The sequence below is a fragment of the Colobus angolensis genome, unplaced genomic scaffold (genome assembly GCF_000951035.1).
Source record: "Colobus angolensis palliatus isolate OR3802 unplaced genomic scaffold, Cang.pa_1.0 Scaffold118, whole genome shotgun sequence".
NCBI lineage: Eukaryota > Metazoa > Chordata > Mammalia > Primates > Cercopithecidae > Colobus > Colobus angolensis.
The window spans coordinates 5,687,040-5,714,674 of record NW_012112919.1 but is presented as its reverse complement, the minus strand read 5'-3'; the positions used below and the strand labels follow the sequence as shown (position 1 = coordinate 5,714,674).

Here is a 27,635-nt window from a genome sequence, read left to right as displayed (position 1 = left end):
GAGGTATGGGGTGTCGGTCTGCCCCTAGTGGAGGATGTCTCCTAGTTAGGCTACTCAGGGGTCAGGGACCCACTTGAGCAGGCAGTCTGTCCATTCTCAGATCTCAACCTCTGTGTTGGGAGATCCACTGCTCTCTTCAAAGCTGTCAGACAGAGTCGTTTGTGTCTGCAGAGGTTTCTGCTGCTTTATTGTTGTTGTTGTTGTTGATTAGCTGTGCCCTGTCTCCAGAGGTGGAGTCTACAGAGACAGGCAGGTTTCCTTGAGCTGCTGTGAGCTCCACCCCCTTCGAGCTTCCCAGATCCTTTGTTTACCTACTTAAGCCTCAGCAATGGTGGATGCCCCTCCCCCAGCCTCGCTGCTGCCTTGCAGTTAGATCGCAGACTGCTGTGCTAGCAATGAGGGAGGCTCCGTGGGCGGGCATGGGACCCTCCCGGCCAGGTGTGGGATATAATCTCCTGGTGTGCCCATTTGCTAAGACCCATGGTACAGCGCAGTATTGGGGTGGGAGTTACCCGATTTTCCAGGTGTTGTGTGTCTCAGTTCCCCTGGCTAGGAAAAGGGATTCCCTTCCCCCTTGCGCTTCGCAGGTGAGGCAATGCCTTGCCGTACTTCAGCTCTCGCTGGTCGGGCTGTAGCAGCTGACCAGCACCGATTGTCCGGCACTCCCCAGTGAGATGAACCCAGTACCTCAGTTGCAAATGCAGAAATCACCTGTCTTCTGTGTCGCTGGCGCTGGGAGCTGGAAACTGGAGCTGTTCCTATTTGGCCATCTTGCTCCCGCCCTCCCTAGCTTACCTATTTAAAGGTATTAGACTTCAAAAATTTGGGTCAAATGGGGAAACGTGGCTGTTTAGTAAACATTATTAAAAGGGGTGACACTTTGTTTTCAGTCCCTGGATTTAATTTTAACCATTTATCTTTGAGCCCCAGTTTTTTTCTAGGAAATAAAAATGATAAACATTAGTTTGATTTTTTTCCTCAGTTCAGAAAAAAACTACAAGATCATGGTTCTTGATAAAGAGGGGATCCTGGAGAATGGAACGATGTCTTTTTTGTTTGTTTTTCTAACTTATTACTGTGGTCACTGTGTCTTATTTAAAAGGTGACATTTAGGTTTACCGTGATCACAGGATAGCTCGTGCATTAGAGGATTTTTTTTGTGTGTGTGATCAAGTTGAATTATTGTTCAAAAGTTTAGAAAAATTATAACGTGCCTTTTTTTTTGGTTTTTTACCTCTTAGTGGCACAGAATGGAATTCGGCATTGTTCCTATACAGCTTCTCGGAAACATCTGTATGTTGATAAAAATACAAAGATTATTTGCCAGGGTTTCACCGGCAAACAGGTATGTATATCTAGATTTTTATTTTGAAATGTAGACTAGAGATATAACAAATTAACAATTTTTTAATTTTTAATATCACAAAAATAACACATGATTGTTGCAGAGAAATATACTGTACAGCAATGGGGTTGTGTCTCAGGAGAAGGTTAGTTGCTATTGTCGGCCTATAACATAAAAATTGTGTTTAAACTTACCTTGCAAAGGAGTATATTGTATGCTTACTAGGAGTATGTTGTGCTGGAGGCCTATACACTTTCTTTCAGCAAATATGACACTAATGATTTTCCTCCAGTGTTGAAACAGATCACCATTTCTTTGACTAAGCACTAGGTAAACTAGATTCTTGTGTTTAGGTTTTGTACAAACAGACAAAAAACCATATTGTTAAACACAGAATCCATATTCAGTGTGGAGAAATGCTCAAACCCAGAGAGGCTCATGGATACTGAGACAAGCAGAAGAACCAGCCCACTGACTTTTCCCATCTTATACTTTTTCTGGGACCATGGCCTGGGACTAGCAGGCAAAATTGCCTGAAGTGTTTCAATTTGTTCTCATTTATTGATATTCATTCTCCCATCCTCTTTCCTGTTCACTTCATAGATTTTGTATAAGTGTAAATAAATATATCTGTGATGCGTTTCTATAATAAAATGCCACATAAGAATCTTCTTTCCTTTTTCCTGCCTTTCTACTCCCCAGGAATTCCTTCTGTTAACAAGTTGGCATATATCCTTTCAGATATTCTTGTGCATACAAACATATTTATATGTGTTTTGTAGTGTTTATTATACAGAACTATATATATTTATATAATATTATCCAGCATATGATATATATACAATCCATATTTCTATAAAATAGATACCTAAAAGTAAAATTGGATGTCATATGGTCTGTGTATTTATAATTTTAATAGCTACTGCTAAATTGAACTTTAAAACATTGGAACAAATTTATACTTCCACCATAGTAGATGCACAGAAGTTTTTAAAATGAGGGAATACTATCAAATCAATTAGAGTATAACCATGTGTCTTAACCCAAAGTATCCCTTTTTTATTATTAAAGGAGATATGGCAAGATAGAAAAGTCAATCTTTTAAAAATAATTTAAGGTTAATGATTTTTCTGTAATTAAAAGAATTGTCTTGTCAATTCTTCAGTATTTTGGTAATCTAGAGCAGAGGTCAGTAAACATATTCTGCAAAAGGTCAGATTGTAAATATTTTAGGTTTAGTGGGTCATACAGTCTCTGTTACAACTACTCAAAAGCATTTTAACAGCAAAAGCAGCCATAGAAAATATTGTCAATGAATGGACTTGGGTGCGTTCTAATAAAACTCAATTTACAAAACCAGGTAGTGGGCCAAATCCTATAGACTGCAGCTAGCAGGTTGTTTCATGTGAAATGGTCCTTTGCTTTTCTATTTGTTTTTTCTGAAATGACGGGGCACACAAATGTGTTGCAGTAGACCTTTCTTCTTTTTCTTCTTTCATTCCTCTATTACCATAAAAAAAAAAACCACCAATAACAAAAAATGAAACATCCATAAAACCTTGAAATTTTGTTCCTCGTAAAAATGGCAGGGTGTGGTGGCCCACACCTGTAATCTTAGCACTTTGGGGAGCCAGAGTAGCAGGATTGCTAGAACCCAGGAGTTTGAGACCAGCCTGGGCAACATGGTGAGACCCCATCTCTACAAAAAATAGAAAAATTAGGTGGCTGTCGTGGCGCATGCCTGTGGTCCCAGCCACTCAGGAGGCTGAGGTGGAAGGATCACTTAAGTCCAGGAGGTTGAGGCTGCAGTGAGTCATGATTGAACCAACTTGGGTGACAGAATGAGACCCTGTCTCAAAAAAAGAAAAATGTTTATTCTGATAGCCAAATAATGTTATGTATGCCACTTCCCTTATATACATTCTAAGGAAAGTAGATCTTCATCCAAGATTTGAAGTGCATTCTATCATCCCCTTCCCAATTGATGTTATATTCAGCCTGTTTTTTGTTATATATTAATATTATTAGCATATAATCAGATATTTGATTAACCCAAAATCTCCACATAAATTTATTATATATAATTTTGTTTTTCTGTTTGCCAAATATTATATGATTCTATGACATTTTAAGCTGTGAGCTTTTTTGTAAAAAGCCATTGCCCATGGTGTAAGCACTATTCAGAACTGTCTCTGTGTTCTAAATAAGGTAAAGGTTTGCCTAAATATTTAAATCCAAGGGTAGTTTTAGTGTTTTTCAGTTACCTGCAGTTAACATTGTTTCTCATTCACTCTCCTTTTTTTTGTTTTTGTTTTTAAAGTTAAGTGAGAGCGTTAATTGCCTCAGGTTTGTTGATTCAGATTAATTATAGAGATAATGGTGATGTCTGAAGTTTAGAACTTACTTCCACACTAAATCTGCATATTGCCTCATTAGTTTTTCTTAGTGCACACATTGTTCCACATATGAATGAAAAATCTTTGTATTTTTAGAGTATGTTTCAGCAATGCAGTGTTCCAGTGGGTGCCATCTTGTTTCTTTTACTGGGTTTATAAGCTACTAAAATTATTACTGTTCCTAACTGTGTACTAGCTGGTGATAATGGTAAAACTAAGGAAAATAAGCTTATTTTGAATAGATGTGTTATTCCTGTTTAGCACTACTTTAGGATTAAAATTTGTTACTTTTGAATTTACCTGGCAGTATAGTCTAGGGCAGTGCTTCTCAGTGTCTATAGCAAAAGCACAGTGTAGGTGTTTGTTTTTAATTTTCAGTCTAATGTAGATCAATATTTTAATAAAATACAGTAAAAGCTGTAGGTAGCAATGTCATACTGCTATATTTGCAAACATTTTTACTTTTTTAAAAATTAGATTTTCCCCCTCCCTCTCCCTCTTCCTTTCTTTTTTGTTGTTTTTCTTTTTCTTTTTCCTCTTATCTCATTGCAGAGCAGCAAGAGTCTGCAAACTCTTTGAATAGCACTGCTTTAAGAGAGAGAGAGCACTGGCCTGTGGTTCTTTCAAAACCCTGCCCCTGACTTTAGACAAGTTAATTAACATGCTTGGGGTCAAGTTTCCTATTTTGAAAAATAATTTGTATCAGAAAATTTCTGAAGTCCTTCCTAAGGCCCTGATTTGTATTCCTTTAATAGAACGTAAATAGTTGGGACCGCATTTTGAAGGTGCTTGAAATGACCACATTGATTCATTCATTTTTCAACAGCTATTTATTGAGTGCCTACTGTATGTTGATTTAGGTGTCATATTGCAATGAACAAAGTAGACATAAGTCACTGTCTTCATGGAATTTACATTTTAGTGGTTGGGGGGGAATATATCAACAAAATGAATGAGTATATTATGTGGTATATTACAACGTATAATTGCTGTGGAAGAAATAAGCCGGGGAAAGGAGGAGTGTGTGTAGTCCTGGTGGTTAGGATGGAGGAGAGGGCGATTTTATATCAGGTGGTCAGTGAAAGCTTGATCTCTGAGTTAAGATGTAAAGGAGACATAGGAGTGAACCAAGTGGATATCTTAGGGAAGGATATTCCATGCAGAGGACACAATGAGGCCATGAGGCAGGCATGTGCCTGCTGTGTGTGGAAGCTGCAAGGCCAGCGTGGCTGGAGTGTAATGAGGAGGCAGGTATGGGATTCTGATGTGGGGAGACAGCTTGTATATTGACTTGTAGGCCAGTATATGGAGTTTGGCTTTTACTTGACTGAAATCTAAAACAATCAGAGTGTTTGATTAGAGGAGTACTGTGATCTTCCTTATGTTTTGACCAGATCACTCAGGCTGCTATGGAGATTAGATTGAAGGGGAGCAAGGGCAATAACCCATCAAGAGTTGAAGTGACTTAGACCAAGGTAATAGCAGTAGAAGGGGGAGGAGTTGTTGATTATACTTTGAAGATAGAGCAGTAAGATCTACTGATGGATCTAATATGGTACATATGAGAAAGAGAATAATCAAGGACAACTTCAGTATTTTTGGTCTGATTATCTGAGAGGCATGAAGTTGTCTTTAACTGAGATAGGGTAGATGGAGGGGAGTGATTGGGAACTCAGTTTTGGACATGTTGAGTTTGAGATGCCTGCTAGTTCTCAAAGTGGAGGTGTCAGGTAGGCAGTTGACAATGTGAGTATGGAGTTCAAGGCTTAGATATATGGGGTGTGTGTGTCTTTGTGTATGTGGGAGGGGTTACCATATGGATGATACGTATTGCCATGATACGGGATGACATCACCAAAGGTATGAATTTGGATGAAAAAGAGAAGTCTAAGGAGAGAGAAAGAGAAGAGGGGAAGTTGAACCCCAGAAGCCTAGTGAAAATGAATCTCTCAGTCCTTGGAGCTGTTTTTGGTTGTCATTAACTGGATGGAGTTATGACAGTTAGGAGGGTGTGCTACTGGCGTCTAATGAGTGGAGCCCATGGTTGCTGCTCATTGTCCCACTAGGCACTGGATGACCTCTGATAAGAAAGAATCATCCTGTCCAAAATGTCAATGATGCTGAGATTGATGAGGAAAAGTGAATGGATAGAGAAATACAGGTTGTTGGGTGGGCAGTATTAAAGGCTTACTTAAGGTGAGTGATCATTAATTAAAAATGAGACCAGTTGACATGTCTTTTTTTTCCCTCTAGCCACTTTTTGGCTGCACATGTATAGGCTTAGAGTAGGGGGAAAATTGGATATAACCCAGGTTCTGGTTTTGCCAGATATTTAAGTTGAAGTGAGAGAAAGCCACGGTTGTTGTAGGAGGGTGATGATCTACCATGGATTTTAAACTGAGGAGTGTGAGCCCATGAGGAGTTGAGAAACAGGAAGTTTCTGGTCATCAGCCAAGTTTGAAAACGGAATCAAAGAGGCCCTTGTTTATAGCTATTTTGGTTTTTCAGAGGCTTGTTTTGCTTCAAGGTTCAAAGCTATGTTTAGTACATTGATGGGAATGCTTCATATATGTTATTGTCTGGGAATAGCTAACCTATTTGTTTTTCTTTTCCTAAGTTGCTAAGATTGCTTTTGCTTCTCTTGGGCTTTCCAGTCTGCGGTTTCTCATGGATCTTGTGCTTTTTCCCCTCAGGGCACCTTTCACAGCCAGCAGGCACTGGAATATGGCACCAAACTCGTTGGAGGAACCACTCCGGGGAAAGGAGGGCAGACGCATCTGGGCTTACCTGTCTTTAATACTGTGAAGGAGGTAATTAGTGGTATCTGAGTTTGGCAAGACAAGAAAATCAAGGGAAGAGCAAGCATTCTTTGGGTAGAGATCTTAATTATGTTTCTTTTGGGAGAGTCACTTGCTGTTTGAAAATTCAGTAACCTAGAGAAATTTGAATTACCCTCAAAACCTGTGTGTCATTTTTGTTTTTAGATATGCATCAGCTATTAAGGGAGGAAGTACTGTGGCCAGGCTCCTGTTTCGCTTTTTACGTTTCCTTACCTTTCTTCTTCCAGTGTGTTAGTAGTACAAATGTCAGCAACCACCCCTTAATTCTTCCTGAGTGGGGACTATGCAGCAGGCACTGTGCTAGGTGGTTCATTCAAATTGCCCCATTCAGGCCTCACCACAACCCTTGGCGGTAGGTGCTGTTATCATCCTCATTTTAATGGTAAGGATGTTACTAGTGCAAAGAGGTTAGAGATCTCGCCCATGGTCTCACAGCTGATTAGGATGGCTTGCAGTAAAGAGTGGTCCCATGTGAATTAACTAAATTGTAGAGTCAGATTTACAAATCACAGTGTCCTAGATTCTCCTCAAACTGCTGATTTCTTAATAATTACCTTTTAAAATGATTTTTAAGTTAAACTTTAATTATTTGTTACAAAACTGATGGTACTTTTTGTAAAAATTTAGATGATACAAAAGGTAAGTAAATTATACAGTGTTTCTGACATCTCAGATTTTGCCTCTGTAGGGAGCTAATTTAAGCTCAGTGTGTAGTCTTGCATTCTCTTTTGACTCTTATACGAATAGATACAAAACTGAGAAATTGTAGTGTAAATTCTTGGATATTTAATTTTAAAAATCTAGGAAATAAACTTAGTTCTTTGGGATGATGTGTTGATCAGCCTTAAATGTATTCTTCCCCTCTTCTTATGCATATTTTTAAGGTATTTTAAAGCATTACATGTTTTAAAGCACAAATTTAAAGTCCTTCCTGCCATAAATTCTATTATGGCTGATTTTATAACCTCAAAATATAGAGCGGAGATATTTTTTCACAATTCCTCTAGGTAGATTTTTCTTTTGTCATGAGCCTCTTTTTTTTTAAGAAGGTTCTTGTTGCTCAACAATCCATTTATAATTTATAGTGACACAAGTAGTTGTGACATTTGGAATATTCTATAAGTTTTTTGACAGATACTGTTTTTCACCTATTCTGCTCTTTCAAAGAGCTTTTTGAATGAGTAGGGTTGGTACCTTTCAGCCTTATATGACTTCCCAGCACAATATTTGCTGTTGTCACAGTCTAGCTTCTGGCAGTATTTGTAGCCTTTAGAGGTAGAAAACTATGTACTGTAGGTACTTTTCAATAAAGTACCTACATCCCCATGATATGACTTTTTTTGGTTCCATACTAGTTTTGATATTTTTTTGTCTCCCCCTCTATTATCATCTTGAACAGAGTTTTTAAAAATTATTTTTTAACCCCCGGCATCATTTGTGTATGATATATCAGCATCCTTTGACTCTGTTTACTGTCAAGTTGCTTTCAGGTTTACTGACATGCCATAGAGAGTGCGATGTCATAGAAGCTTTCAATTCACAGTGGCATTCAAATGGGCTGAGAAAGAGCTATGCTTGATTCTGCTCTACTCTGACACTGTAGCGAATTTGAGAATGGGAAGAATGCTATGTCTCTGGGTAGTGTCCTCTTCTTACCCCAAGACATTATTAAAATGATGGTATTGGATTTATTTTACAATGTTTATGATTTAACCAATAATAAAGTGCTTCATTGTTAATGTTTCAGGCCAAAGAACAGACAGGAGCAACGGCTTCTGTCATTTATGTTCCTCCGCCCTTTGCTGCCGCTGCCATTAATGAAGCTGTTGAGGCGGAAATTCCCTTGGTTGTGTGTATCACTGAAGGAATTCCCCAGCAGGACATGGTACGAGTCAAGCACAAACTGCTGCGCCAGGGAAAGACAAGGCTAATTGGGCCCAACTGCCCTGGAGTCATCAATGTGAGTGCAAAAAATAAAAAGAAACCCAGATTAAGCCTCTCACAGGGCTAAACAGCTTTGAGTGAATGCGAGTGTTATTTGTGTGTGTGACCTGTGAGTGACTTTTTTTTTTAAACTTTTCTGAAAACTGTGATTTACTTTCAGCCTGGAGAATGTAAAATTGGCATCATGCCTGGCCATATTCACAAAAAAGGAAGGATTGGTGAGTTTGTTACATTCTTGTAGATTAAAACATTTGCCTTAAACCCTCAAAACTCACAAATAATTTTTGACTTTGCAAATCAAATTTAATTAATTTGACTTGAGTAGAATTTACCAGGGAGTTTTGTAGTCTATCAATCCTGTATCTTGAATATAATGAGTTTATTTGAGAAGCCATTACAAATCTACAGAATCAATGAAGATTTTTTTGGTGGTGGGAGTTTGAAGATTTTTTCCTGCTCAGCACTCTGTGGATTCTTCCATGTGTTTGCATGTATCAGTAGTTAATTTCATTAACTATTATAACTTAGTTATTGCTAAGGAGTATTCTATTGTATAATTATACCACAGTTTGTTTATTCATTTTCCCATTAATGAAAATTTGGGTTGTTTTCATGTTTGAGCCTTACGAACAAAGCTTAGGTCAACATTTGTGTACAGGTCTTTTTGTGGAAACATTTTCATTTCTCTTGGGCAAAATGTGTAGGAATGGAATTGCTAAGTTGTGTTCATATGAACATAAGTCAAGTATTATAAGAAACTGCCAAATAGTTCTGCAAAGTGGCTGTATCATATTATATTTTCACTGTTAATGTAGGAGAGTTCTAATTGTTCCATATCTTCACAAACATTTGGTATTGTTAGTCTTTTCATTTTTTAGAGACAGAGTTTCGCTCTGTCGCCCAGGCTGGAGTGCAATGGCTTGATCTTGGCTCACCCCAACCTCCGCCTCCCAGGTTCAAGTGATTCTCTTGCCTTAGCCTCGCGAGTAGCTGGGATTGTAGGCATGCGCCACCATACCCAGTTAATTTTGTATTTTTAGTAGAGACGGGGTTTCTCCATGTTGGTTAGGCTGGCCTCAAACTCCCGACCTCAGGTGATCCGCTGGCCTCGGTCTCCCAAAGTGCTGGGATTACAGGTGTGAGCTACCACGCCCGGCCATTAACCTTTTTAAATATAGCCATTCTACTGGGAGTAAAATGGTATCTCTTGTGGTTTGAGCGTCCCCGATGACTAATGACGTAGAGCACCTTTTCATGTGCTTATAAGGCCATTCACATACCTGCTCAATAATTACCTTGGTCTCTTAGATATCACAAACTTTCTTAAAATGTTTTAGGTTTGTAGAAAGCAGGGCAGTGATCAGAAAGGCAACTCACATGGCCTATCATAGGAAAATTGTACTGCTACTTGGTTAGTTCTTGAGGAAATAGCCAAAGTAACATTTCAAAGTTAACCACATTAGGCTCGTGTTTGGGCTTTACACCAAACTTTCTCTAAACTATAGTGTTTTTCAGTCATGAAAGATGATTGACCGTATTTTTCTCTATCTATAAACCATGGCAACTAATAATAAGGGTAATTATCATAGTGGATGAGTGTCAGCTGTGCAGTTTACAGAATTGGGTTAAAGGTCATGATTTTTCTTTATTACCAATGTCTCTTAGAGCTGTCAGCCCTGCTGCCAGTGGCAGTACTTGATAATTTCACTTACGAGAGAGGTTACAGGGAGCTCCATAGGACATCTGAGTTCCAGTGGGGCCTGATCGATGTATCACTGGTGCTCTTGTACATATTTGAATATTTCTTACATTCTTGGGTCTGTTTTGAAGGCTGTGGTCTTAAGGTGAGCATGGAAGGAATGCTGTGTGCTGAGTTGCCTTTCTGATCACTGCTCTGCTTTCTAAGGTGCCCATAAACCTAAAAAATGAAAATCAAGAGAAGTTCAGGGATGTCCTTTAGACCTTGCCTTTGTGAATGGTCATAACCCATTGATGAGACGGTTGTCTGGGAGACTGCATTTAATTCCTTTGAAAAGGGACATTAAAAAAAATAAATAAATAAAATATGTGACACTGTGTCCAGAGTTGGGCCCTTCCAGTGGGTTCTTGGTCTCGCTGACTTCAAGAACGAAGCCGCAGACCTTCGCCGTGAGTTACAGCTCTTAAAGGTGGCACAGACCCAAAGAGTGAGCACCAGCAAGATTTATTGTGAAGAGCAAAAGAGCAAAGCTTCCAGAGCATGGAAGGCGACCTGAGCGAGTTGCTGCTGCTGACTCCAGTGGCCAGCTTTTATTCCCTTATTTGTCCCCGCCCATGTCCTGCTGATTGGTCCATTTTACAGAGAGTTGATTGGTCCATTTTACAGAGTGCTGATTGGTCCATTTTACAAACCTCTAGTCACAGAGAGCTGATTGGTGCATTTTTACAGAGCACTGATTGGTGCGTTTTACAAACCTCTAGCTAGCTACAGAGCGCTGATTGGTGCGTTTTACAATCCTAGGTACAGAGTGCTGATTGGTGCATTTTATAATCCTCTTGTAAGACAGAAAAGTTCTCCAAGTCCCCGCTCGACCCAGGAAGTCCAGCTGGCTTCACCTCTCAACACTACAAGATTTTTGAGGGGGTGAGGAGAGAAAGATGGTTATTTGTGCCAGCTATTCCTATTTTGGTATCATTGCTAATAGTCTCAATAGCCTCCTTGACTTCAGATCCTTAGGTTGAGAGTTAAGGGAAAGGAAATATTTTTCAGTCCCTTGGGTATTTCTGAATGGAATATAATGTAATGTAATAGCAGTGTAATAGTGTAATGGATTTCTAGTCTTTGTTAATAACAGCTAATATAATATAATTGTGTATCTGCTAATTGAGTGTTATTGAAGGAAGTGATTGGATTCCAAATTGATGATATTTAACTGTACCATGTTATTTTTTTCTCTTACGATAGACAATTTGTTACTCTCAACCACATGTCACATACTTGACTCTTCTGCCCTCTTTTAAAATTTTAAACTGCCTATATTGAGATAACTATAAATTCATGTGTAGTTATAAGAAATAATGCAGACAGATCACCCTTTATCCAGTTAGCCCAATGGTTAACATCTTGCAAAACTATAGTATAATTTCATAAACAGGATATTGACATTGATACAGTCAATATAGAGAACTTTTCCATAACCACAGGTATCCTTCATGTTGCCCTTTTCTAGTCACTTGCCTCCTGCTTCCACCCCCTTCTCAATTCCTGACAACCAGTAATCTGATCTCTAATTGTATAATTTTGTCACTTCAAGAATGTTATATAAGTGGAATCATACAGAATGTAGCCTTCTGGGATTGCCTATTTGTAGTCAGAGTAAGTCTCTCGAGATTCATCCAGCTTGTTGTGTATCAGTGGTTTGTTTCTTTTTATTACTGAGGAGTATTCATGGTATGAATGTACTTTGGTTTGTCTAACCATTCACCTGTTGAAAGACATCTGGGTTGTTTTCAGTTTGGCCTATTACAAGTACAGCTGGTATAAACATTTGTGTACTGGTTTTGGTGTGAACATTGTCTTCATTTCTTTGGAATAAATGTCCAGGAGCATGGTTGCTGGGTTGTATGATACTTGCTTGTTAGTTTTTTAAGAAACTGCTATACAGTGTGGCTGTGCTATTTTCCATTTCACCAGTAATGTATGAGTGATGCAGTTTTTCTGCAGCCTTGCCAGCATTTGGTGGTGTCACTGTGTTTTTATTTTAGCCGTTCTGGTAAGTGTTTAGTGATAGCTCAGTGTAGTTTTAATTTGTATTTGCCTAATGGCTAATGATATTGGTTATCTTTTTATAGATTTTTAAAATAAATTTATTTGTCATCTGTTATCTTTTTCAGTGAAATGCCCCTCCTTGGGTTTTGCTCATGTTCTAATTGGGTTGTTTCCTTTTTTATGGTTTATTTTTTAGAGTTCTTTGTGTATTCTAGGTACTAATACTTTGCTGGATATGCAGTTTACTTTTTCGTGTTTATTTAAAAGGGATCTTGTTTATATCTGCAAAAACTCTTCTTGGGATTTTGATAGGAATACACCATTACATAAGTAGGTAGGCATTACCCGCCTAACCTTCTCAGTGATGAAATATCCCATAGAGGGGAGGGACTGTGTTGAAGGCAGAGGATGTGGATGGGACAAAGGCACTGAGAATAGGGAAAAAGTGATAAATGAGACATATGGGGGGCAGAAGTTGTGGTGGTTGTCATTTGTTATGCATTAGGGTTCAGTAAGTGAATAATCTTAAAACTATTGAAATTAAATTTCACTTAAGAGGGTGGTCTTACTCCATTGATGAGTTTTCAGTTTCAACTCACTTAGTAAACATATATGTGTACCTTCTGTGCCTGGAACTATGCTTTAAGCTGGGAACATAGAGGTTGTAAAGACTCTTATTTATTGACCCATTGAAAATTGTAGGCTAGTGAAGAAGGTAGCTGCTACAGAATCCCAAGCATCATTGGTGGTCTCTTACTGAACCAGGTGGTAGGAGAACATTGTTCTTAATTGGAGAATCAGTGTGTGGTCAGGATATTCAAGTTTCAGGCTGGTTGATTGAGCCTGACTATGAATTTATTTGCCAAGCCAAGATTATTAGATAAAAATTAAAACTTGAAATGTATCCTTTCCTTTTTTCCTTATGGACATTTTACAGATGGATCATTCCATTTTACTGTGTCAGCAGTAGGAGGCCATGTTATGTCACAGACTTGAGGGCAGGGCTCAGGCCAGCAAGTAGTCTCCTTAGAGATGTTAAGCTGTTGATCAGAGGCACTGTCCTGCCTTCCGAATAAAGAGTTTGTGTTCGTTCCATCACAGAGCAGGCTTTCGGTAATGCAAATATAAATATCTGCCCATTAAAGCTAGGTAGAATCAGCATTTTAGATCAGGTTTTAAGGATTTCTGCTTTTGGTAAAGTTTTTGTTTTTTTGAAAGCATTATTGTGATTTTAATATAATTCTTAACAGTGCTGAAAGTTAGCATTAGCTAAAAGTGACCTCAAACTTAGTAGTGTTTGCTATAACACTAGAAAAAAATAATTACCTGTAGGTTGCTGTAGGCCATTCAGTGTTCTCTTCATGATCCTCCCTCTGTCCTCAGTATTTGGCATCAGTACCTGCCTTGACCTCAGGAACAAGAAGAGTTGACAAGAAATGAGCCTTCTTGTTACCCGAAAGTACTGGAATTGTACTGCAAGAACTGCTGTTCTTGTTTTCTTAGAAGAAAAAATTCAACCAAGAGATGCACAGCCAGGGTTAAGTAGCAGAGTGTATTGAAGGAAGATAAAGTACATTCAAAGAGAGGAACGGCTGACCGGCTGCTGACCTCCTGGAAAACAGTAGCAGCAGTGTTTATTTAAAGAGACAGTACACCCTGAGAGATGATTCCGAACAGACTGCTCAAAAGAGAGGATGAGCTAGCAGCAGCTAATGCTGAGGGACCCTCTTTATGAGAATATTGCATGATTATTCATGAGGGGGCATGAGGAGGTATCAGTTGCAACCATGTTTAAGCAGTCTTCTTCTATGCACATGCTCTGTAGTTGTACATGCTAGTATACACCTCGCATATCTCATTAGCATTTAAAATCTCTACCCAGGGATGTGGTTTTTACTATTGTAATGAGCAGAAGGCTACTCTAGGGCAAGTTATTGGAGGATTGCACACACTCGTCAGCAGGGGAAGTCCCTACCATGATTATCTCCGACTAGGGCCTGATAAGACCCCTTCAGGGCCAGTGGATCCCAACCACATGCCAGAAGTAGCCAGTGTAGCCATTGCCTTTTTGCAGACGGTCAGTAGGCAGCACCTCCAGGACTTTTTCCAGGGCTTCCCTGCTTGCTTGTTTCTGGCCATCTGCCTAACATTCTTACTGTGTCTAATGGTAGCATTAGGGCTTATAGTGAACCATTCAATGAATGAAGTTGTTTCTACCCCAAAAATACTTAGGGTTTCACAGTGGTAGGTAAGACACAATGTCTCCTGCTTATTTCTTAGTAATGAGGGCAGTAGGAAATATAAAAGCATTGAGGAGATTTAGAGAAAGAGATTATATCTCACTTCTCTTTGGGGGTGATCAGGAAAGACCTCAAAGAGAAAGTAGCATTTAATGTGGACCTTGAAGGATGATTAGAAGTTTTGTCACATGGTGGAGGTGAAACACTCCATTTTAAGCAGAACAAATATGAAAAGATAGGAGAGCATGAAATATCAATGAGGAATAACCCAGTTTCACTAGGTAGGGAAATAGTAAGAAACAAGTCTGGAGAGGGAGGCTGGGACTGTGCTGGGCCAGGGAGTTAGAGCACAGTTGCACATGAAGTGAGGCATCACTGAGGATGTAGTTGTCACTGTCTAGTGAAATGCATCTAAAAGAGCAATCTGACAGTGTTCTGTAGGGTCTGTTTAGCAATGACTAAGTTACGTACACACTGTTCTTTCAACTTGACTGATTGGTATGGAGAAGCTGAAGTTATTGTGTGCCCAAATTCCTAGTGAGAAGATGCATGTATGCATAGGGCACACATTCAGTACGCGTTAGTATACAATAATGGTGACATAACACTTTGCTTAAGAATGTAAACATGCTGTATGAAAGTTGAGGTAACTTATAGTTATGTTTTTTGTCTCAGGTTGACAAAAATTCTACTTGTCCTGGTAGGGTGATAATATTGTTAGAAAAGGGTCTTCTGAGTTCTTCAAAGTTGCTCCAAGGAAGGAGTTTAAGGAAAGTAAACCATAGACACCCTAGATTAATTTTTTTGTTTGTCTAAAGTGTTACATAGATTGTAGCTTTGAATACATCACCTTTCTGGAAGCTCAGCCAAGCATAGTAAACTATAAGAGATGACATCTAGCTGTCATTCCTCTCTGGCCCACACTGGCTCTCCTCCCTCCACACACACTTAATCGTGATGTGAAATTGAGTGCTTTCATACAGGTCCATTTATAAAAGAAATTAGGTGGGAGACTTGGTTCCACAGGGATCTTGACCTTATTTCCCAGTTTTCTTTATATTGATTTTAAAGCCTATATATTGGTTGAAAATTATTGGGAAAATAGTTGTGGAGAAGATAGGTAGTATTTGAAAATGTGACTAATAGTTTGGGTACTGTATTAGTCTGTTTTACATTGCTACAGAGGAATATCTGAGCCTGGGTAATTTATAAAGAAAAGAGGTTGCTTTGGCTTATGATTCTGCAGGCTGTACGTGAATGGCACTAGCATCTGTTCAGCTTCTGGTGAGGCCTCAGGAATCTTTTACTCATGGCGGAAGGTGAAGGGGGAGTAGGCATGCCACATAGTGAGAGAAGGAATGAGAGAGGCCAGGATCTTTTAAAGAACCAGCTCTCATGTAAAGGAACAGAGTGAGAACTCACTCATTACCATGGGAAGGGCACTAAGCCATTCATAAAGGATCTGTCCCCATGACCCAGACACCTCCCACCGGGCCCCACCTCCAACATTGGGCATCACATTTCAGTCTGAGATTTGGAGGGTACAAATACCCAGACTACATCAGGTAATATAAGTCTAATCTATTATATTCTGCCCCTGTAGGTGTGATTGTACCTACCAAATTTATATTGATATTATCCTCTTCATAAAGATTCTCAGAAGAGATAATTTAAGTCTTTCTTGCATTGTTTTTATAGTCATAACCTTAACTAATAATATACTTTCTCCTGTGTCTAAATTTAAAAACCTCCCTGCTTTAATTTAAGCCTTTCCTTTTCACTTCATCATTTGAAGATACTATTGATTTTGATGGCAAATCATGGAATGAATTTTATAGCTATGTTAGTCACTCAAAGTGTTTGGTAATTTAGTTTACCATATTTTAGTCTAACATAGAAACACAATCTAATATTTTTGAATTCTCTTTCATTAAGGCATTGTGTCCAGATCTGGCACCCTGACTTATGAAGCAGTTCACCAGACAACGGAAGTTGGATTGGGACAGTCTTTGTGCGTTGGTGAGGGATTTTTGCTAAAATCATTTTATTGGAGTGTAGTGTCTTCATTGGATGAGTATAATAATTATTGATTTTATTATTTGCAAAATATTTTGATACTCATAAAAAAGATGTTATGATCTCAAATTTAATTTGCTTAAGTATAAAGTTGTTCTATAGTTTTTCAAGATTCATGGTCCAAGATTTCATTTCTAGTTTGAAGAACTAACGTCTTGGGACATGTGGCTCCTGGAGCACCTTGGGTGCCTGAAAACATCACTTTATTTGATTGCTCTGAAGAAATAGTTCTTTATATTAGGACTTTTGCTGTCATTGCCATTATGTTCATCAGTGCTTCATAGTTACTGAATTCTTTGCCAATTAGTGTCTCATTCTTAAGGCAAGCCTCTCAGATGCCTCTGAGCTGAAAAATTGTACTGTTAGAGCCTTATTGGTGAGAAAGTCAAGGTTGAGGAAGGTTCAGTTCCTCAGAACCTCTCTTTTTATCACACTATACTGCCTCCCATTTGAAAAAATAACAAATTACAAGTTCTTACATTTTAAAATAATTTCATTATTTGTTGCCAAAAGCCAAGGCAAATTCCTCCTTTTCATATTAATAAATATTCCTTCAAGTTCTTAGAATACCTCTTAACCTTCTAGAAATATCTTTACCAAAAAATAACATATAGCTCTGGAGTGTTTTTATTAAGATCAAAATTCATAAATTAAATATTGAAAACATTAATTGAGCATTTCTACATGCAAAGCACAATCATAAGTGGAAGATACTTTAGTGTGACAGAGAATTAGAAAAGGTTTGAAATAGGCTTACTGATTCTTTCTTTTCCATCTTCAGTTTTGATTTGTAAATGGAGGATAATAATGCCTGTCTCACAGAGAAGTTGAGAAAATTAGGAAATGACAGCTCTAATGTGTGCCAAAGCATAGGACTTGACCACGGTTGGCACTTGATAAATGTCAGTTCTCTTCTTCCACTCCATTTTTCAGAGATGCAGTAAAAAGTAAGAAATCAATCCTGCCCTCAGTAAGTTTATAATTTAAAAATAAAAAGTAGCAGCCTCTCTGTAGGGAACATTTACTTTAACGCTGTCTAAGAACTCATTCTTAAATGTGGTGTGTAGTACAGCTCTGATATGCAGGCTCTGTCATCACCGCTCTGGATCCAGAACAGGAGGGATCAGGGCAGTCACTGTCACTCACTGGCACTTGTGTCTTAAAACTTGTGGGTGGTTTATCTGCAGCATACTTCATCAAATAGTTTCTTTGCTCAAAGAAATTTGTTAAATGTTTATTCTTTCCTCTGGTGTAACATCAGCATGCAACACAGATACACATTTTCTTAAAATGTTCATTTTAAGGAGTTATCTGGGAATAATTTTGTGAGACAGAAGAGGCTTGATAAAGGAGCTAAAGCAAAAAGAGGGTTGTCTTCGTTACAGCCCTAGAATATTCCTAGAATATCAGGAACCAACCACCATTTAGCATTTATGTAATATTACCAAGAGAAATAAATGTAGCATTTTGTGATTTTTAAAATATTAAATGCAAGACTAATGATACTTTAAAAATATTAAGGAGAAGGGTAAGAAAAATGACAAACTAGTTAAAAACATTTATTGACCTAAATTCCAAGGTTCACTCTTAAATTTCCAGTTATTGATATTTTTCAACTTTTTCAGGCATTGGAGGCGATCCTTTTAATGGAACAGATTTTATTGACTGCCTCGAAATCTTTTTGAATGATTCTGCCACAGAAGGCATCATATTGATTGGTGAAATTGGTGGTAATGCAGAAGAGAATGCTGCAGAATTTTTGAAGCAACATAATTCAGTAAGTTTGGGTTTGGAAAAATGTAGCTCTTTGCTCTTAACATCAGAGGCTTGTTTCAGAAGTTATTTTTATTTTTTCAAAGGTGAACTTTTTGAGAAAACATGAAAGATAAAACTTTTCTGAGCAGGGACTTCTATACCGGATGCTCAGACAATATTATTTCTGGGTGATTCTCTACTTCCCTGTTCTGAACTCTCCTCCCCAGGCATCATCCCACACTTTGTGGTAGGTAAGTTGTTCTTCTGCTGAACAGATACATTCAGGCCATCAGCCCGAGAGCCCCTACTTGACCTGCAGACTTGGTTTTCACCTGTGACTGGTATTCTTTCTCCCGATCTCAGAGGGAAATAAGTGTTGTTTTCTCTTTTTCAAGGCTGACCTAAAGATCCTATCCCCCCTGCCTTTTTGTCAGGATCTGGCTTCCCTCTAGTTTTAGACTTTCCTTGTGGAATGGCACTTCCCTTCAGAGATCAAGTAGAAAAGCTTTACTGTCTATGTCCTGGGGAGGCTTTCCTTGTTGCCTTTCGCTTAGAATTAAATGTAAAGGAGTAGTGTTGAGTTGTGTCATCATTTCCTTTAGCTTGAGGGAATTAAGCCCTATTCCTGTGGTGAAAGGAGAGATGGGGGTACAGTAGTGACTGAAGCAGTTTGGTGGCCACCAGCCCCCACTCAGTGAATTTGTGCTGTGGCCATTGTTGTGTCAGAGAACTGTGGGAAAAAATCAAGCCATTGATTTTCAGAATTTATCTTACACTGAGGAATGAGTGAAAAATTCTCTTCAGGAGACCAGGCAAGAGAGGGGAGATAACTTTCTCTCTATGCTTATGAAAAAAATCCACTAGTGAATGAATTAAATGCCACGTAAAACTAATACTGGAGAGTTAAAGGAACCAATAATATCATGTACAGGGTGGTTTACCCAAAACAAGGCATAGTTATTTGTGTTTTAAGGAATTTTCAAGGGCTATTTTGAATATACTTGATTTTCTTTTGTGGTGATGTTAAGCCCTAACTCCCATATTAGATATGACTCAACTTTACCCTCATTCTCTCAATCTCTTTCCTTACTTTTCTTTCATTCTTGAATCCTTAGCAGTCGGGCTCCTGTCTGTCACTTAGAAGCTATATGACCTTGGGAATGCTTCTTAATCTCTCATTGCCTCAGTTTCCTTATTGGAAAAATGAGGATATAGTAGTGCCTGCCTCCTGGAGTTACTGTAAGGTCTGTGAGGTTTAAATGACTTAGTAATGTATAGCAAAGTAGTGCCCGTCACTCAGTAAGCCCTCTTCTTACTGAGCCGTTTGCTGCTGTGGAATCTTCTTACTCTCCTGACATTGTGTTTGCAGAGGTCACCAGTGGCCTTGATTCATTCATCACCCTCTCCATACTCTTGGTTTCTTTCTGGTTTTCCTCCTCTTTTTTCATTCCCTGGATCTATTTTCTGTGCTTATTTTTATGGCAGAAACCTGAGAACTAACTTTTATTTATCTCTTCTCCTGTTTCTACTCAGTTACCAAGATCTGTCTCTGAGACATCAGAGGTTTGTCTAGATTCAGAGCCTTGTCTATGTTTAGTCCGTCTACTTTGGTTTGGGTCCTCATCCCATCTCATCTGGACCATCTCAATGATTTCCTTCATGATCTCTCATATTTTCTCCAACCACCCCCCTTTACTCTTAGACTATTCTGCTTATGGCCACGCAAATTATCTGCTCTTCTGAAACATGGGTATTGGTGCTCTTTGTCCTTGGTTCACATCAGACAGTGTTTCCCGTGTAATGTTTCCCATTACATGTCAGCTAAAGGGCAGATTTAGCATCGTGTTCCAGTCCTTCACATACCATCGAAACCTTCCCTTTTAGATCAGTTTTCCATCTGACATACCAGTTTTCATTCTCACTTGCTTTTGCTTGTTCCTTCTGCAAGGCATGCTTAATATCTAACTTTCACTCTAGACTGTGTTATGGACTGCAGGGAACTGTTAATCTCAGTGCCCGGCCCAGTCCCCTGGCACAGTAGGCACCAATACAGGTCAAATAAATGGAAGAGTAGATTGTTAAGGATTGGAGTAAAATGTTAGATTCCCTTGTGTTCAGAAAGTTGTATAGTTTGAAATTTAAGTAAAAACTGACTTCTTTAAAAAAAAAAAAGGTTGGGTTTAATACAGCATTATGCTGTGTTAAATTGAATTTAAAATGTATTTGGGCCCAATTCTGAATCCCTTGAATAGCTTAGTATTTAGTGGGGAAAATGAAACATAGACATTTTATTTCATTTGGCAGCATATTTCCTATTCCTGGTTAGTTCTTATGGAATTAATTTTTATTGAGAACCTAATGTGTACAAGATTCTAGGTTAAACAGTTCAGATGCTGCATTATATAAAATGCCTAGTGTAATACTTGGCATAAACATGATCTGCTGCTGCCTTTGTTGTTATCATTACAATGGTAATAATTATTAGCAAAAGTTCTGGTGTTTAACTTTTATCCTGATGCTTTGGCAAGATGTTTTTGTTCTCTCTTTATGAAAGAGAAAACTGGTACAGGAAGATTAGTAACTTGCCAATGGTAGGTATACAGCAAACGAACCAGGGGTGAGATTCATACCCAGGTTTGCCTGACTTCTCCATTTCACCATGGAAGGATGAGGAGTCAGACTGAAGGAGTTAAGAACAAAGAGTCATCAGTTCTGGGCATAGGCTCAGACTGTACTGATAACATTCTAACTGGCCTTACTGTTTTTAGACATACCGCTCATCATTTCTGTGTCCTATTTTCAGACTACACTTCCCCATAGTCTTTTAGTTGTAGTTCTCTCCGCTTAAAAAACAGAAAACAAAGAAGCCTCCAATGGCTCTTTGTTAATGGGACAGATGCAGATTTGTTTGACATTCTAGGCTCAACAAAGTCTTGATCCTTTCTAGTGCAACAATATTCCCACTTTTTGGGGAATAGGGGAGCGAAATCAAGTACAAATTAATGCCACTCAAACATGAGATTGTCATATTCTGTGTAGATCTTATGAGTGAATGAATAAATAATCTGTGGAGTCTTTTTTTTTAATTCTATACCATAGGTACTACAGTAGGTGCCAGGCACACCGAAGTTAGTGAAAATATAACCTCTGTGTTCAGGGAATTCATAGTTTAGTAGAAGAACACATGAGGAATAGGTTATAGCCAGTGTGCTGAATTTAATAGTAGAAAGGTGTAAAAGGCACAGCAGGGTCATTGACGAGATGATCAAATATGAGGGCATTTGTGGGGAGGGTGGGAGAGAGAGACAGAAAAGGCTTATGGGGCAAGAGGAAGCTAGAGTCAGGTCTTAAAAGTTAAGTGGGAGTTTACCAAGTATCCAAGGAGGGTGGAGAACATTCTCAGCAAAGGCACAGAGCTAGAGCATTCTGTGCCTATGTAAGATAAGGAGGAAGGGAGGAAAGGTGGCAGATGTGGCAGGAGTAAGCAGTGTCTGACCATGTAGCTCCTTGCATGCTGGCATCTTAGTGGGAATCGGGGCAGTCAGTGGAGTCAGAGTAGCAGTCATTCACTGCCATGTACTACTCACAGTGCAAAGAAAAAAGAGAAGCCAGTTTCACTTATGAATGTCCTTGGTGAAGCAATACAAATTATTAATTTTATTAAATTATGATGCTGGAGTCAGTATTTTGTGATAAAATGGAAAGTAAAGCACTTTCACAGTTGAGTTGTGAGCTGAACTAGCTGGCCTTTCCATTGGACACCAATTTTACTTGAAAGAATGACTGGCAGACAAACTGGTAATTCAGACAGATCTCTTCCCAAAAATGAACAAAGTAAACCTGCTGTGTCAAGGAAAACAGTTGATAGTATTTGTTGCTGCTAATAACATTTGAACTTTCAAGTGAATATTTAAAATTTTGGAAAACTTGCATCTGTAACTGTGAGCTTGACAACTTCCTCCTACCTAGAGGCTTTTCTAATGAGCTTGGTGGTGATACTGATAACTGATTTGTGGTTACTAAATGATGAAATGTGTCAGCATTTGGAAGATCTGCGTAACTCAGTGAACCCATATTTCCTAACTGAGGAATGCATGTTACAAAATCATTGTGGTTAAAAGATCACTCAAAGTGCAAGACAGATTAATGAGTTAAATTAACAAGGGACAGAAAGTTCACTGATATGGTTTCAGATTCCAACATTGCACCTAACCTTTAAGAAATTACCACTGAGAGATTTGGGTAGTGTCAAAGAAGAATACTCCCAATTATCTGTAAGGCAGTCAATTAAAATACTTCTCCCTTTTCCAATTACGAATCTGTGTGAGGCTGGATTTTCCTTTTATACTTCAGCTTAAATAACGTATTGCAACAGATTGAATGTGAAAGCATTTATCAGAATCCATTTGTCTTTTATTAAGTTAAACATTCAAGAGTTGAAAATATAAGTGGTAAAATAATGCAACTCTTCTCACTAGAATGGTTTTTAAAGTGTTAAAATGTTATTTTTAAGTGAATTAACAAATATTTATAAAATTTGTTTTAATTTCTAATATACTAAATATCATTAGATATAATACATATCAACAAAAGGTCGTTGAGATCCTCAGTAATTCTCGTAAGTATAAGGGATCCCTAGACCAAATGATTTGAGAACTGCTGGTCTAGGGGAAGATGATGGTACCTAAGTGAAGGGTCTCAGGTTCCACTCATGCTCAAGTTCTGCCTTCTCCAGGCCTCTCTGTTTTACCTGGTTCCTTATTATCTCTGGACTTCTGTTATGAACATGATATTACCATTAATTGTGAAACGTAATCATTTATTCATATGTTAGTTTATGGTATCTCTTTTTTTTTTTTTTCAAGACAGAGTCTTGCTCTGTCACTAGGCTGGAGTGCAGTGGCATGACCTTGGTTCACTGCAACCTCCACCTCCCGGGTTCAAGCGATTCTCCTGCCTCAGCCTCCCGAGTAGCTGGGACTACAGGCTCGAGCCACCATGCCCAGCTAATTTCTGTATTTTTAGTAGAGGTGGGGTTTCACCATGTTGGCCAGGATGGTCTCAATCTCTTGACCTCATGATCTGCCCGCCTCGGCCTCCCAAAGTGCTGGGATTACAGGCCTGAGCCACCATGCCTATGGTATTTCTTAATGGATTGAGGTATATACATATTTTATATTATGTCTTCAACTACTTTGCAAGTCTAGAGTACAGAAATTTTTATATTTTCTTTGTATGGGTTTTGTTTTTTTTTAAACCTCAGAATCTAGTACATAGAGATTATACATTAGAATGGATTTTTGCTGAATAAAACTAATTCTGATCTTCCCTCTTAGACACAGAATTCCAGAGTAGAAAGAGCTTTTGGGCATCAATCTAGTTTGGCCATTTCATTTCATAGATGAGGCAGCAGAAGTCAGGTTCTCAAGAAACCTTGTCCAGGGTCATGCAGCTTTGGTTACTAGGAAATTAAGTCCTAGGTCCTTTCCAGTATACTTCCCACCTCATCTTTTTCTTTCAGCACATTTATTAAGGGTGAACTAATAATGAATTAACATAATATTAGGTTGAAGTAAAGCAACCCAGTCTTGTGTCTTACATTATTATTATCACAAATCATATATTTTCCAGTATGCTCTTTTACTTTTCAAATGAAAGCGTCACATGTGTATTTGTGAAGTAGGAATTTTATATTGAACAGATACGAACATTGGCACGGTGTTGTATTCCTGAGTTTGTATGGAAAGTTAACTCAAAGGAGAATGCAGTGGTTTCTATCATGGTTTAATATTTGTGTTGGTTTTCCTAGGATGAATGGTGGGCTTTCCCCTGCCCAAGTCATTTACCATCTACCAGCAGAGTCAAGACTTTGAGGTCCAGTTTTGATTGACTTCTTCATTAGAGCATTTAAAAGATTACTTTCTTTCCAGGGTCCAAATTCCAAGCCTGTAGTGTCCTTCATTGCTGGGTTAACTGCTCCTCCTGGGAGGAGAATGGGTCATGCCGGGGCAATTATTGCCGGAGGAAAAGGTGGAGCTAAAGAGAAGATCTCCGCTCTTCAGAGTGCAGGAGTTGTGGTCAGTATGTCTCCTGCACAGCTGGGAACCACAATCTACAAGGTGAGCTCCAACAGTGGCCCACGTGCTCTGAGGTTGTAGGCTTTCTGTGTGTGTGGCCATACTGGGTACCTGGAAATCATGGCCTTTGCTTCTGGGACTTAATTGGTTTTCTGATGTGCAGCTTAATAGTTTTTATCAACTCTATTGATGTCCTAGTGCCCTAATTAGGCATGACCAGGAATAATGTTCTTATTTTAAAGCTTTCTTCTTTAAACATTGGGATTTGTATTTTTGTAAGTGGCAAGGTACAACATACAAAAAAAGCATCTTGAAGATCATATGTGTCATGATTTCCATTTTGAGGGTTTGGAAGGTAGCTGTGCAGATAACTGCTTTTTGTTTTGTTACTTGTTTTTTCCTTAGGGATATAGCCACCCTGACCCCATGGGTTTCTGTTTCTAGGGAGAGGAGGTTGGAGGCTGAGTAACAAGACATGGAAATTGGATGAAGGAGTTGGGGTGGAGGGAGATCTAAAGAGGATGAGGAGATTGGCCCTGGCTATGTTGTAATACCATTGTTACTTAAAGGTTGAAGGAGTGACTTCTTAACTTTTTTTTTTTTGATTTTCCTTTTTTAATAGGACATTATGGGTTAAAATATTCTAAGTAATTTGATGTCTTTTATAATCTCTTTGTACTGATTTTCAGCTTGTCTCTTTGAGTGGTCATTTAAGGCTCTCTCTCCCTCATTATTTTTATGATGGTATACCCCCGCCACAAAAAAAAAAAAAAAAATCCCCTCTTAAGCATGCTGAAAATAGGTACCAGTTGGTTTCCTAGAAGGGAACAGCATTCAGAGAAAATTTCAAAATCCTGATTTGGTGGTCTTCTTTGCCCTTGTCTTAGGGATGAATAAAGTGGACTCCTTGTTTTATTGAATCTTTGCATGATCCTGCTTTTGGAATAGAACACTATGTGCCAAAGTGTTTGAAATAAATCTAGGTGCTTAGTGAGTGTGAGAAAGAATTTTATTTGAAGGTGGGGGTAAAGAGAAAAGCAAATGCTTAAATTCACATTGGAGATGTGTGTTACCATTTTCTTCCAGTAAGTGGCAGCAGGGATCTACACATTTTATCCTAATTGTTAAAATCTAGAAAAATATGATTTTTGGTATTGTTTCCTTAAACACTACTTTGCTTAAGGTATTTGTTTGTTTCAGGTATTTCTAAGGTTCTTGACATTTTGTTCAAAACCTAACAATCTGTCTTTAGCTTTATTCTCTGAGAAACTGAGCAAACCTGTTTCCATTGCCTTATTAGAAGGGCTGGATGTAGTTCATGTATATAGCACTACAGTTTGGATAAGCACAATGAAGTTTCTCAGCTCCTAAAATTATTGTTATTACACTGCTATGAAAAAATACATATTATTCAAAACCTCCCTCTCCACTTCTGGATTTAGGAAATATAAAATTGAAGCTCTGCATCTTGTTTCGTGAAATTCAAGCTGACACAGACTCATTTTGAAAGCTGTTATTCTGTGTTCAAACACCCTCATCCTGGTACATTTTTCTTCTGTAATTTTGTTGTTCAAAGGATCCTAAAGATAATAGGTTTCAAAATCATTTTGACGATAAATGTAATTTGGATCTTTTATCTTTATTCATTCCATCTCTCTTCTCTCTTTCTCCTGTTTCTGAAGGAATTTGAAAAGAGGAAGATGCTATGAAAGAAAAAAAAATTCCTAAAACTGTGGAATGAATCACGTAGACATGTGACCCTGCAGCAGTTTGCTTCTGTTGTCCACTGATTATCAGCCTATGTGCCTGACACTGGTCTTGCAGTACAACTGGAAGCCAAAACAAGATGGAGGATGTCCTGAATTAAGATGTTTTCACCTCACTGTATAACAGAAACAGTCAATAAATCTACAATTTGATTTCAATATGGTTTGGGAGACTTCTTATTGTTCCAGTGTGAAGGATGAGGAGAGTGGGAGAAATGGAGGTGTATTTATGTGTGTGTATGTTTTAATGGATTCTGATTGTTTGTTTGTTTGTTTTTGGAAACAGAGTCTCGCTCTGTCACCCAGGCTGGAGTACAGTAGTGTGATCTTGGTTCACTGCAACCTCCGCTTCCCGGGGTTCAAGCAGTTTTCTCTGCCTCAGCTTCCCGAGTAGCTGGAATTACAGGCGCCTGCTGCCACGCCTGGCTATTTTTTTTTTTTTTTTTGGATTTTTAATAGAGACGGGGTTTCACCAAGTTGGCCAGGCTGGTCTTGAACTCCTGACCTTGTGATCCACCCGCCCACCGCACTGGGCCTTTAATGGGTTCTTTAGAGAACATTGTAACCAAAACCTCTGGGGGAATGAGGCTGTAGCAGTGTCAACGTTGTGTTGTCTAGCTTAGACATAGAATGACTTCAGGTATCTTTTGAATTATAGTTTTCTCATATATGTATATATCTCCATCATGCAGGGTAGTTCAAAGGGTTGGAGATGATGCGTGAAGTCCCTGGCATGTAATAAGGCAACTTAATTGTCATCAGTGCCTCTGTCATCACTACCATCACCACCACACCATCATCATTGTCATCATCAGGATTAGAGGCAGAAGCTCATTTATATTTCAGTTTCTGCCTCATTGGGGAAATGGAGAGTCTTCACCAATGCCATGCTTTTCTGTGGTTCTGCAGAGAGCCCATCCAGAGCCTACATTCTTTGTTTAAGATTTAAGACATTCACTGCAAGAAAACTGGAAAGCTGTTAGCCATCCTACTTCGTGTTCAAAAGGGAACTTCTTAACAAGAAGTAATCCCAGTGGGTAATTGCCACTAAACAAGACAGAGGTGGTGCCTGTCATCAGGAACTTACATTCTGGAACAAAATATCAGATAGCGTAACTGTCCTGAAGGAAACAAATAAGAGCATAAAAAAAAAAAAAAGTATCAGGGAGAAGCCCCTGAAGAAACACAGACGGGAATTCTCCCTGGGGAGGGGACGTGCGTTGGGACCTGAGGACTGAGAAGGGACCAGCCATGCAAAAATGGAGTGTAAACACTCAGGTAAGGGAACAGCCTGTGCAAATTCAGGGAGGGGGAAGAGCTCATTTGAGGAGGTGAAGGAATACTGGGTAGTTTGAGATGGGTTTGAGGAGGTTTGATGGGCCTGAGGAAATGTGTTTTGGGAGCTTGCATGACCATACCCAGGCTCCTGCTGAGAACACAAAAAGCAG

At 38.7% G+C, this 27,635-nt stretch overlaps 1 protein-coding gene across 2 annotated transcripts in view; it reads left to right on the top strand.

The window, feature by feature from the left end:
* Positions 1–26,346, top strand: part of SUCLG1 (succinate-CoA ligase, alpha subunit) — a 43,824-nt gene extending 17,478 nt beyond the window's left edge. The window contains exons 2-10 of one of the 2 annotated variants that reach the window (XM_011963812.1): positions 1,242–1,345; positions 6,435–6,551; positions 8,329–8,541; positions 8,686–8,743; positions 16,449–16,532; positions 18,215–18,366; positions 24,275–24,463; positions 24,767–24,776; positions 26,116–26,346. In XM_011963812.1, coding sequence (XP_011819202.1) covers positions 1,242–1,345; positions 6,435–6,551; positions 8,329–8,541; positions 8,686–8,743; positions 16,449–16,532; positions 18,215–18,366; positions 24,275–24,463; positions 24,767–24,776; positions 26,116–26,162 — 974 coding nt within the window. In that variant the 3' untranslated portion in view covers positions 26,163–26,346. Of the gene's footprint in view, positions 1–1,241; positions 1,346–6,434; positions 6,552–8,328; positions 8,542–8,685; positions 8,744–16,448; positions 16,533–18,214; positions 18,367–24,274; positions 24,464–24,766; positions 24,777–26,103 lie in introns of both variants that reach the window. The other variant, XM_011963818.1, reaches the window with a different exon arrangement.
* The last annotated feature ends 1,289 nt before the right edge of the window (positions 26,347–27,635 follow it).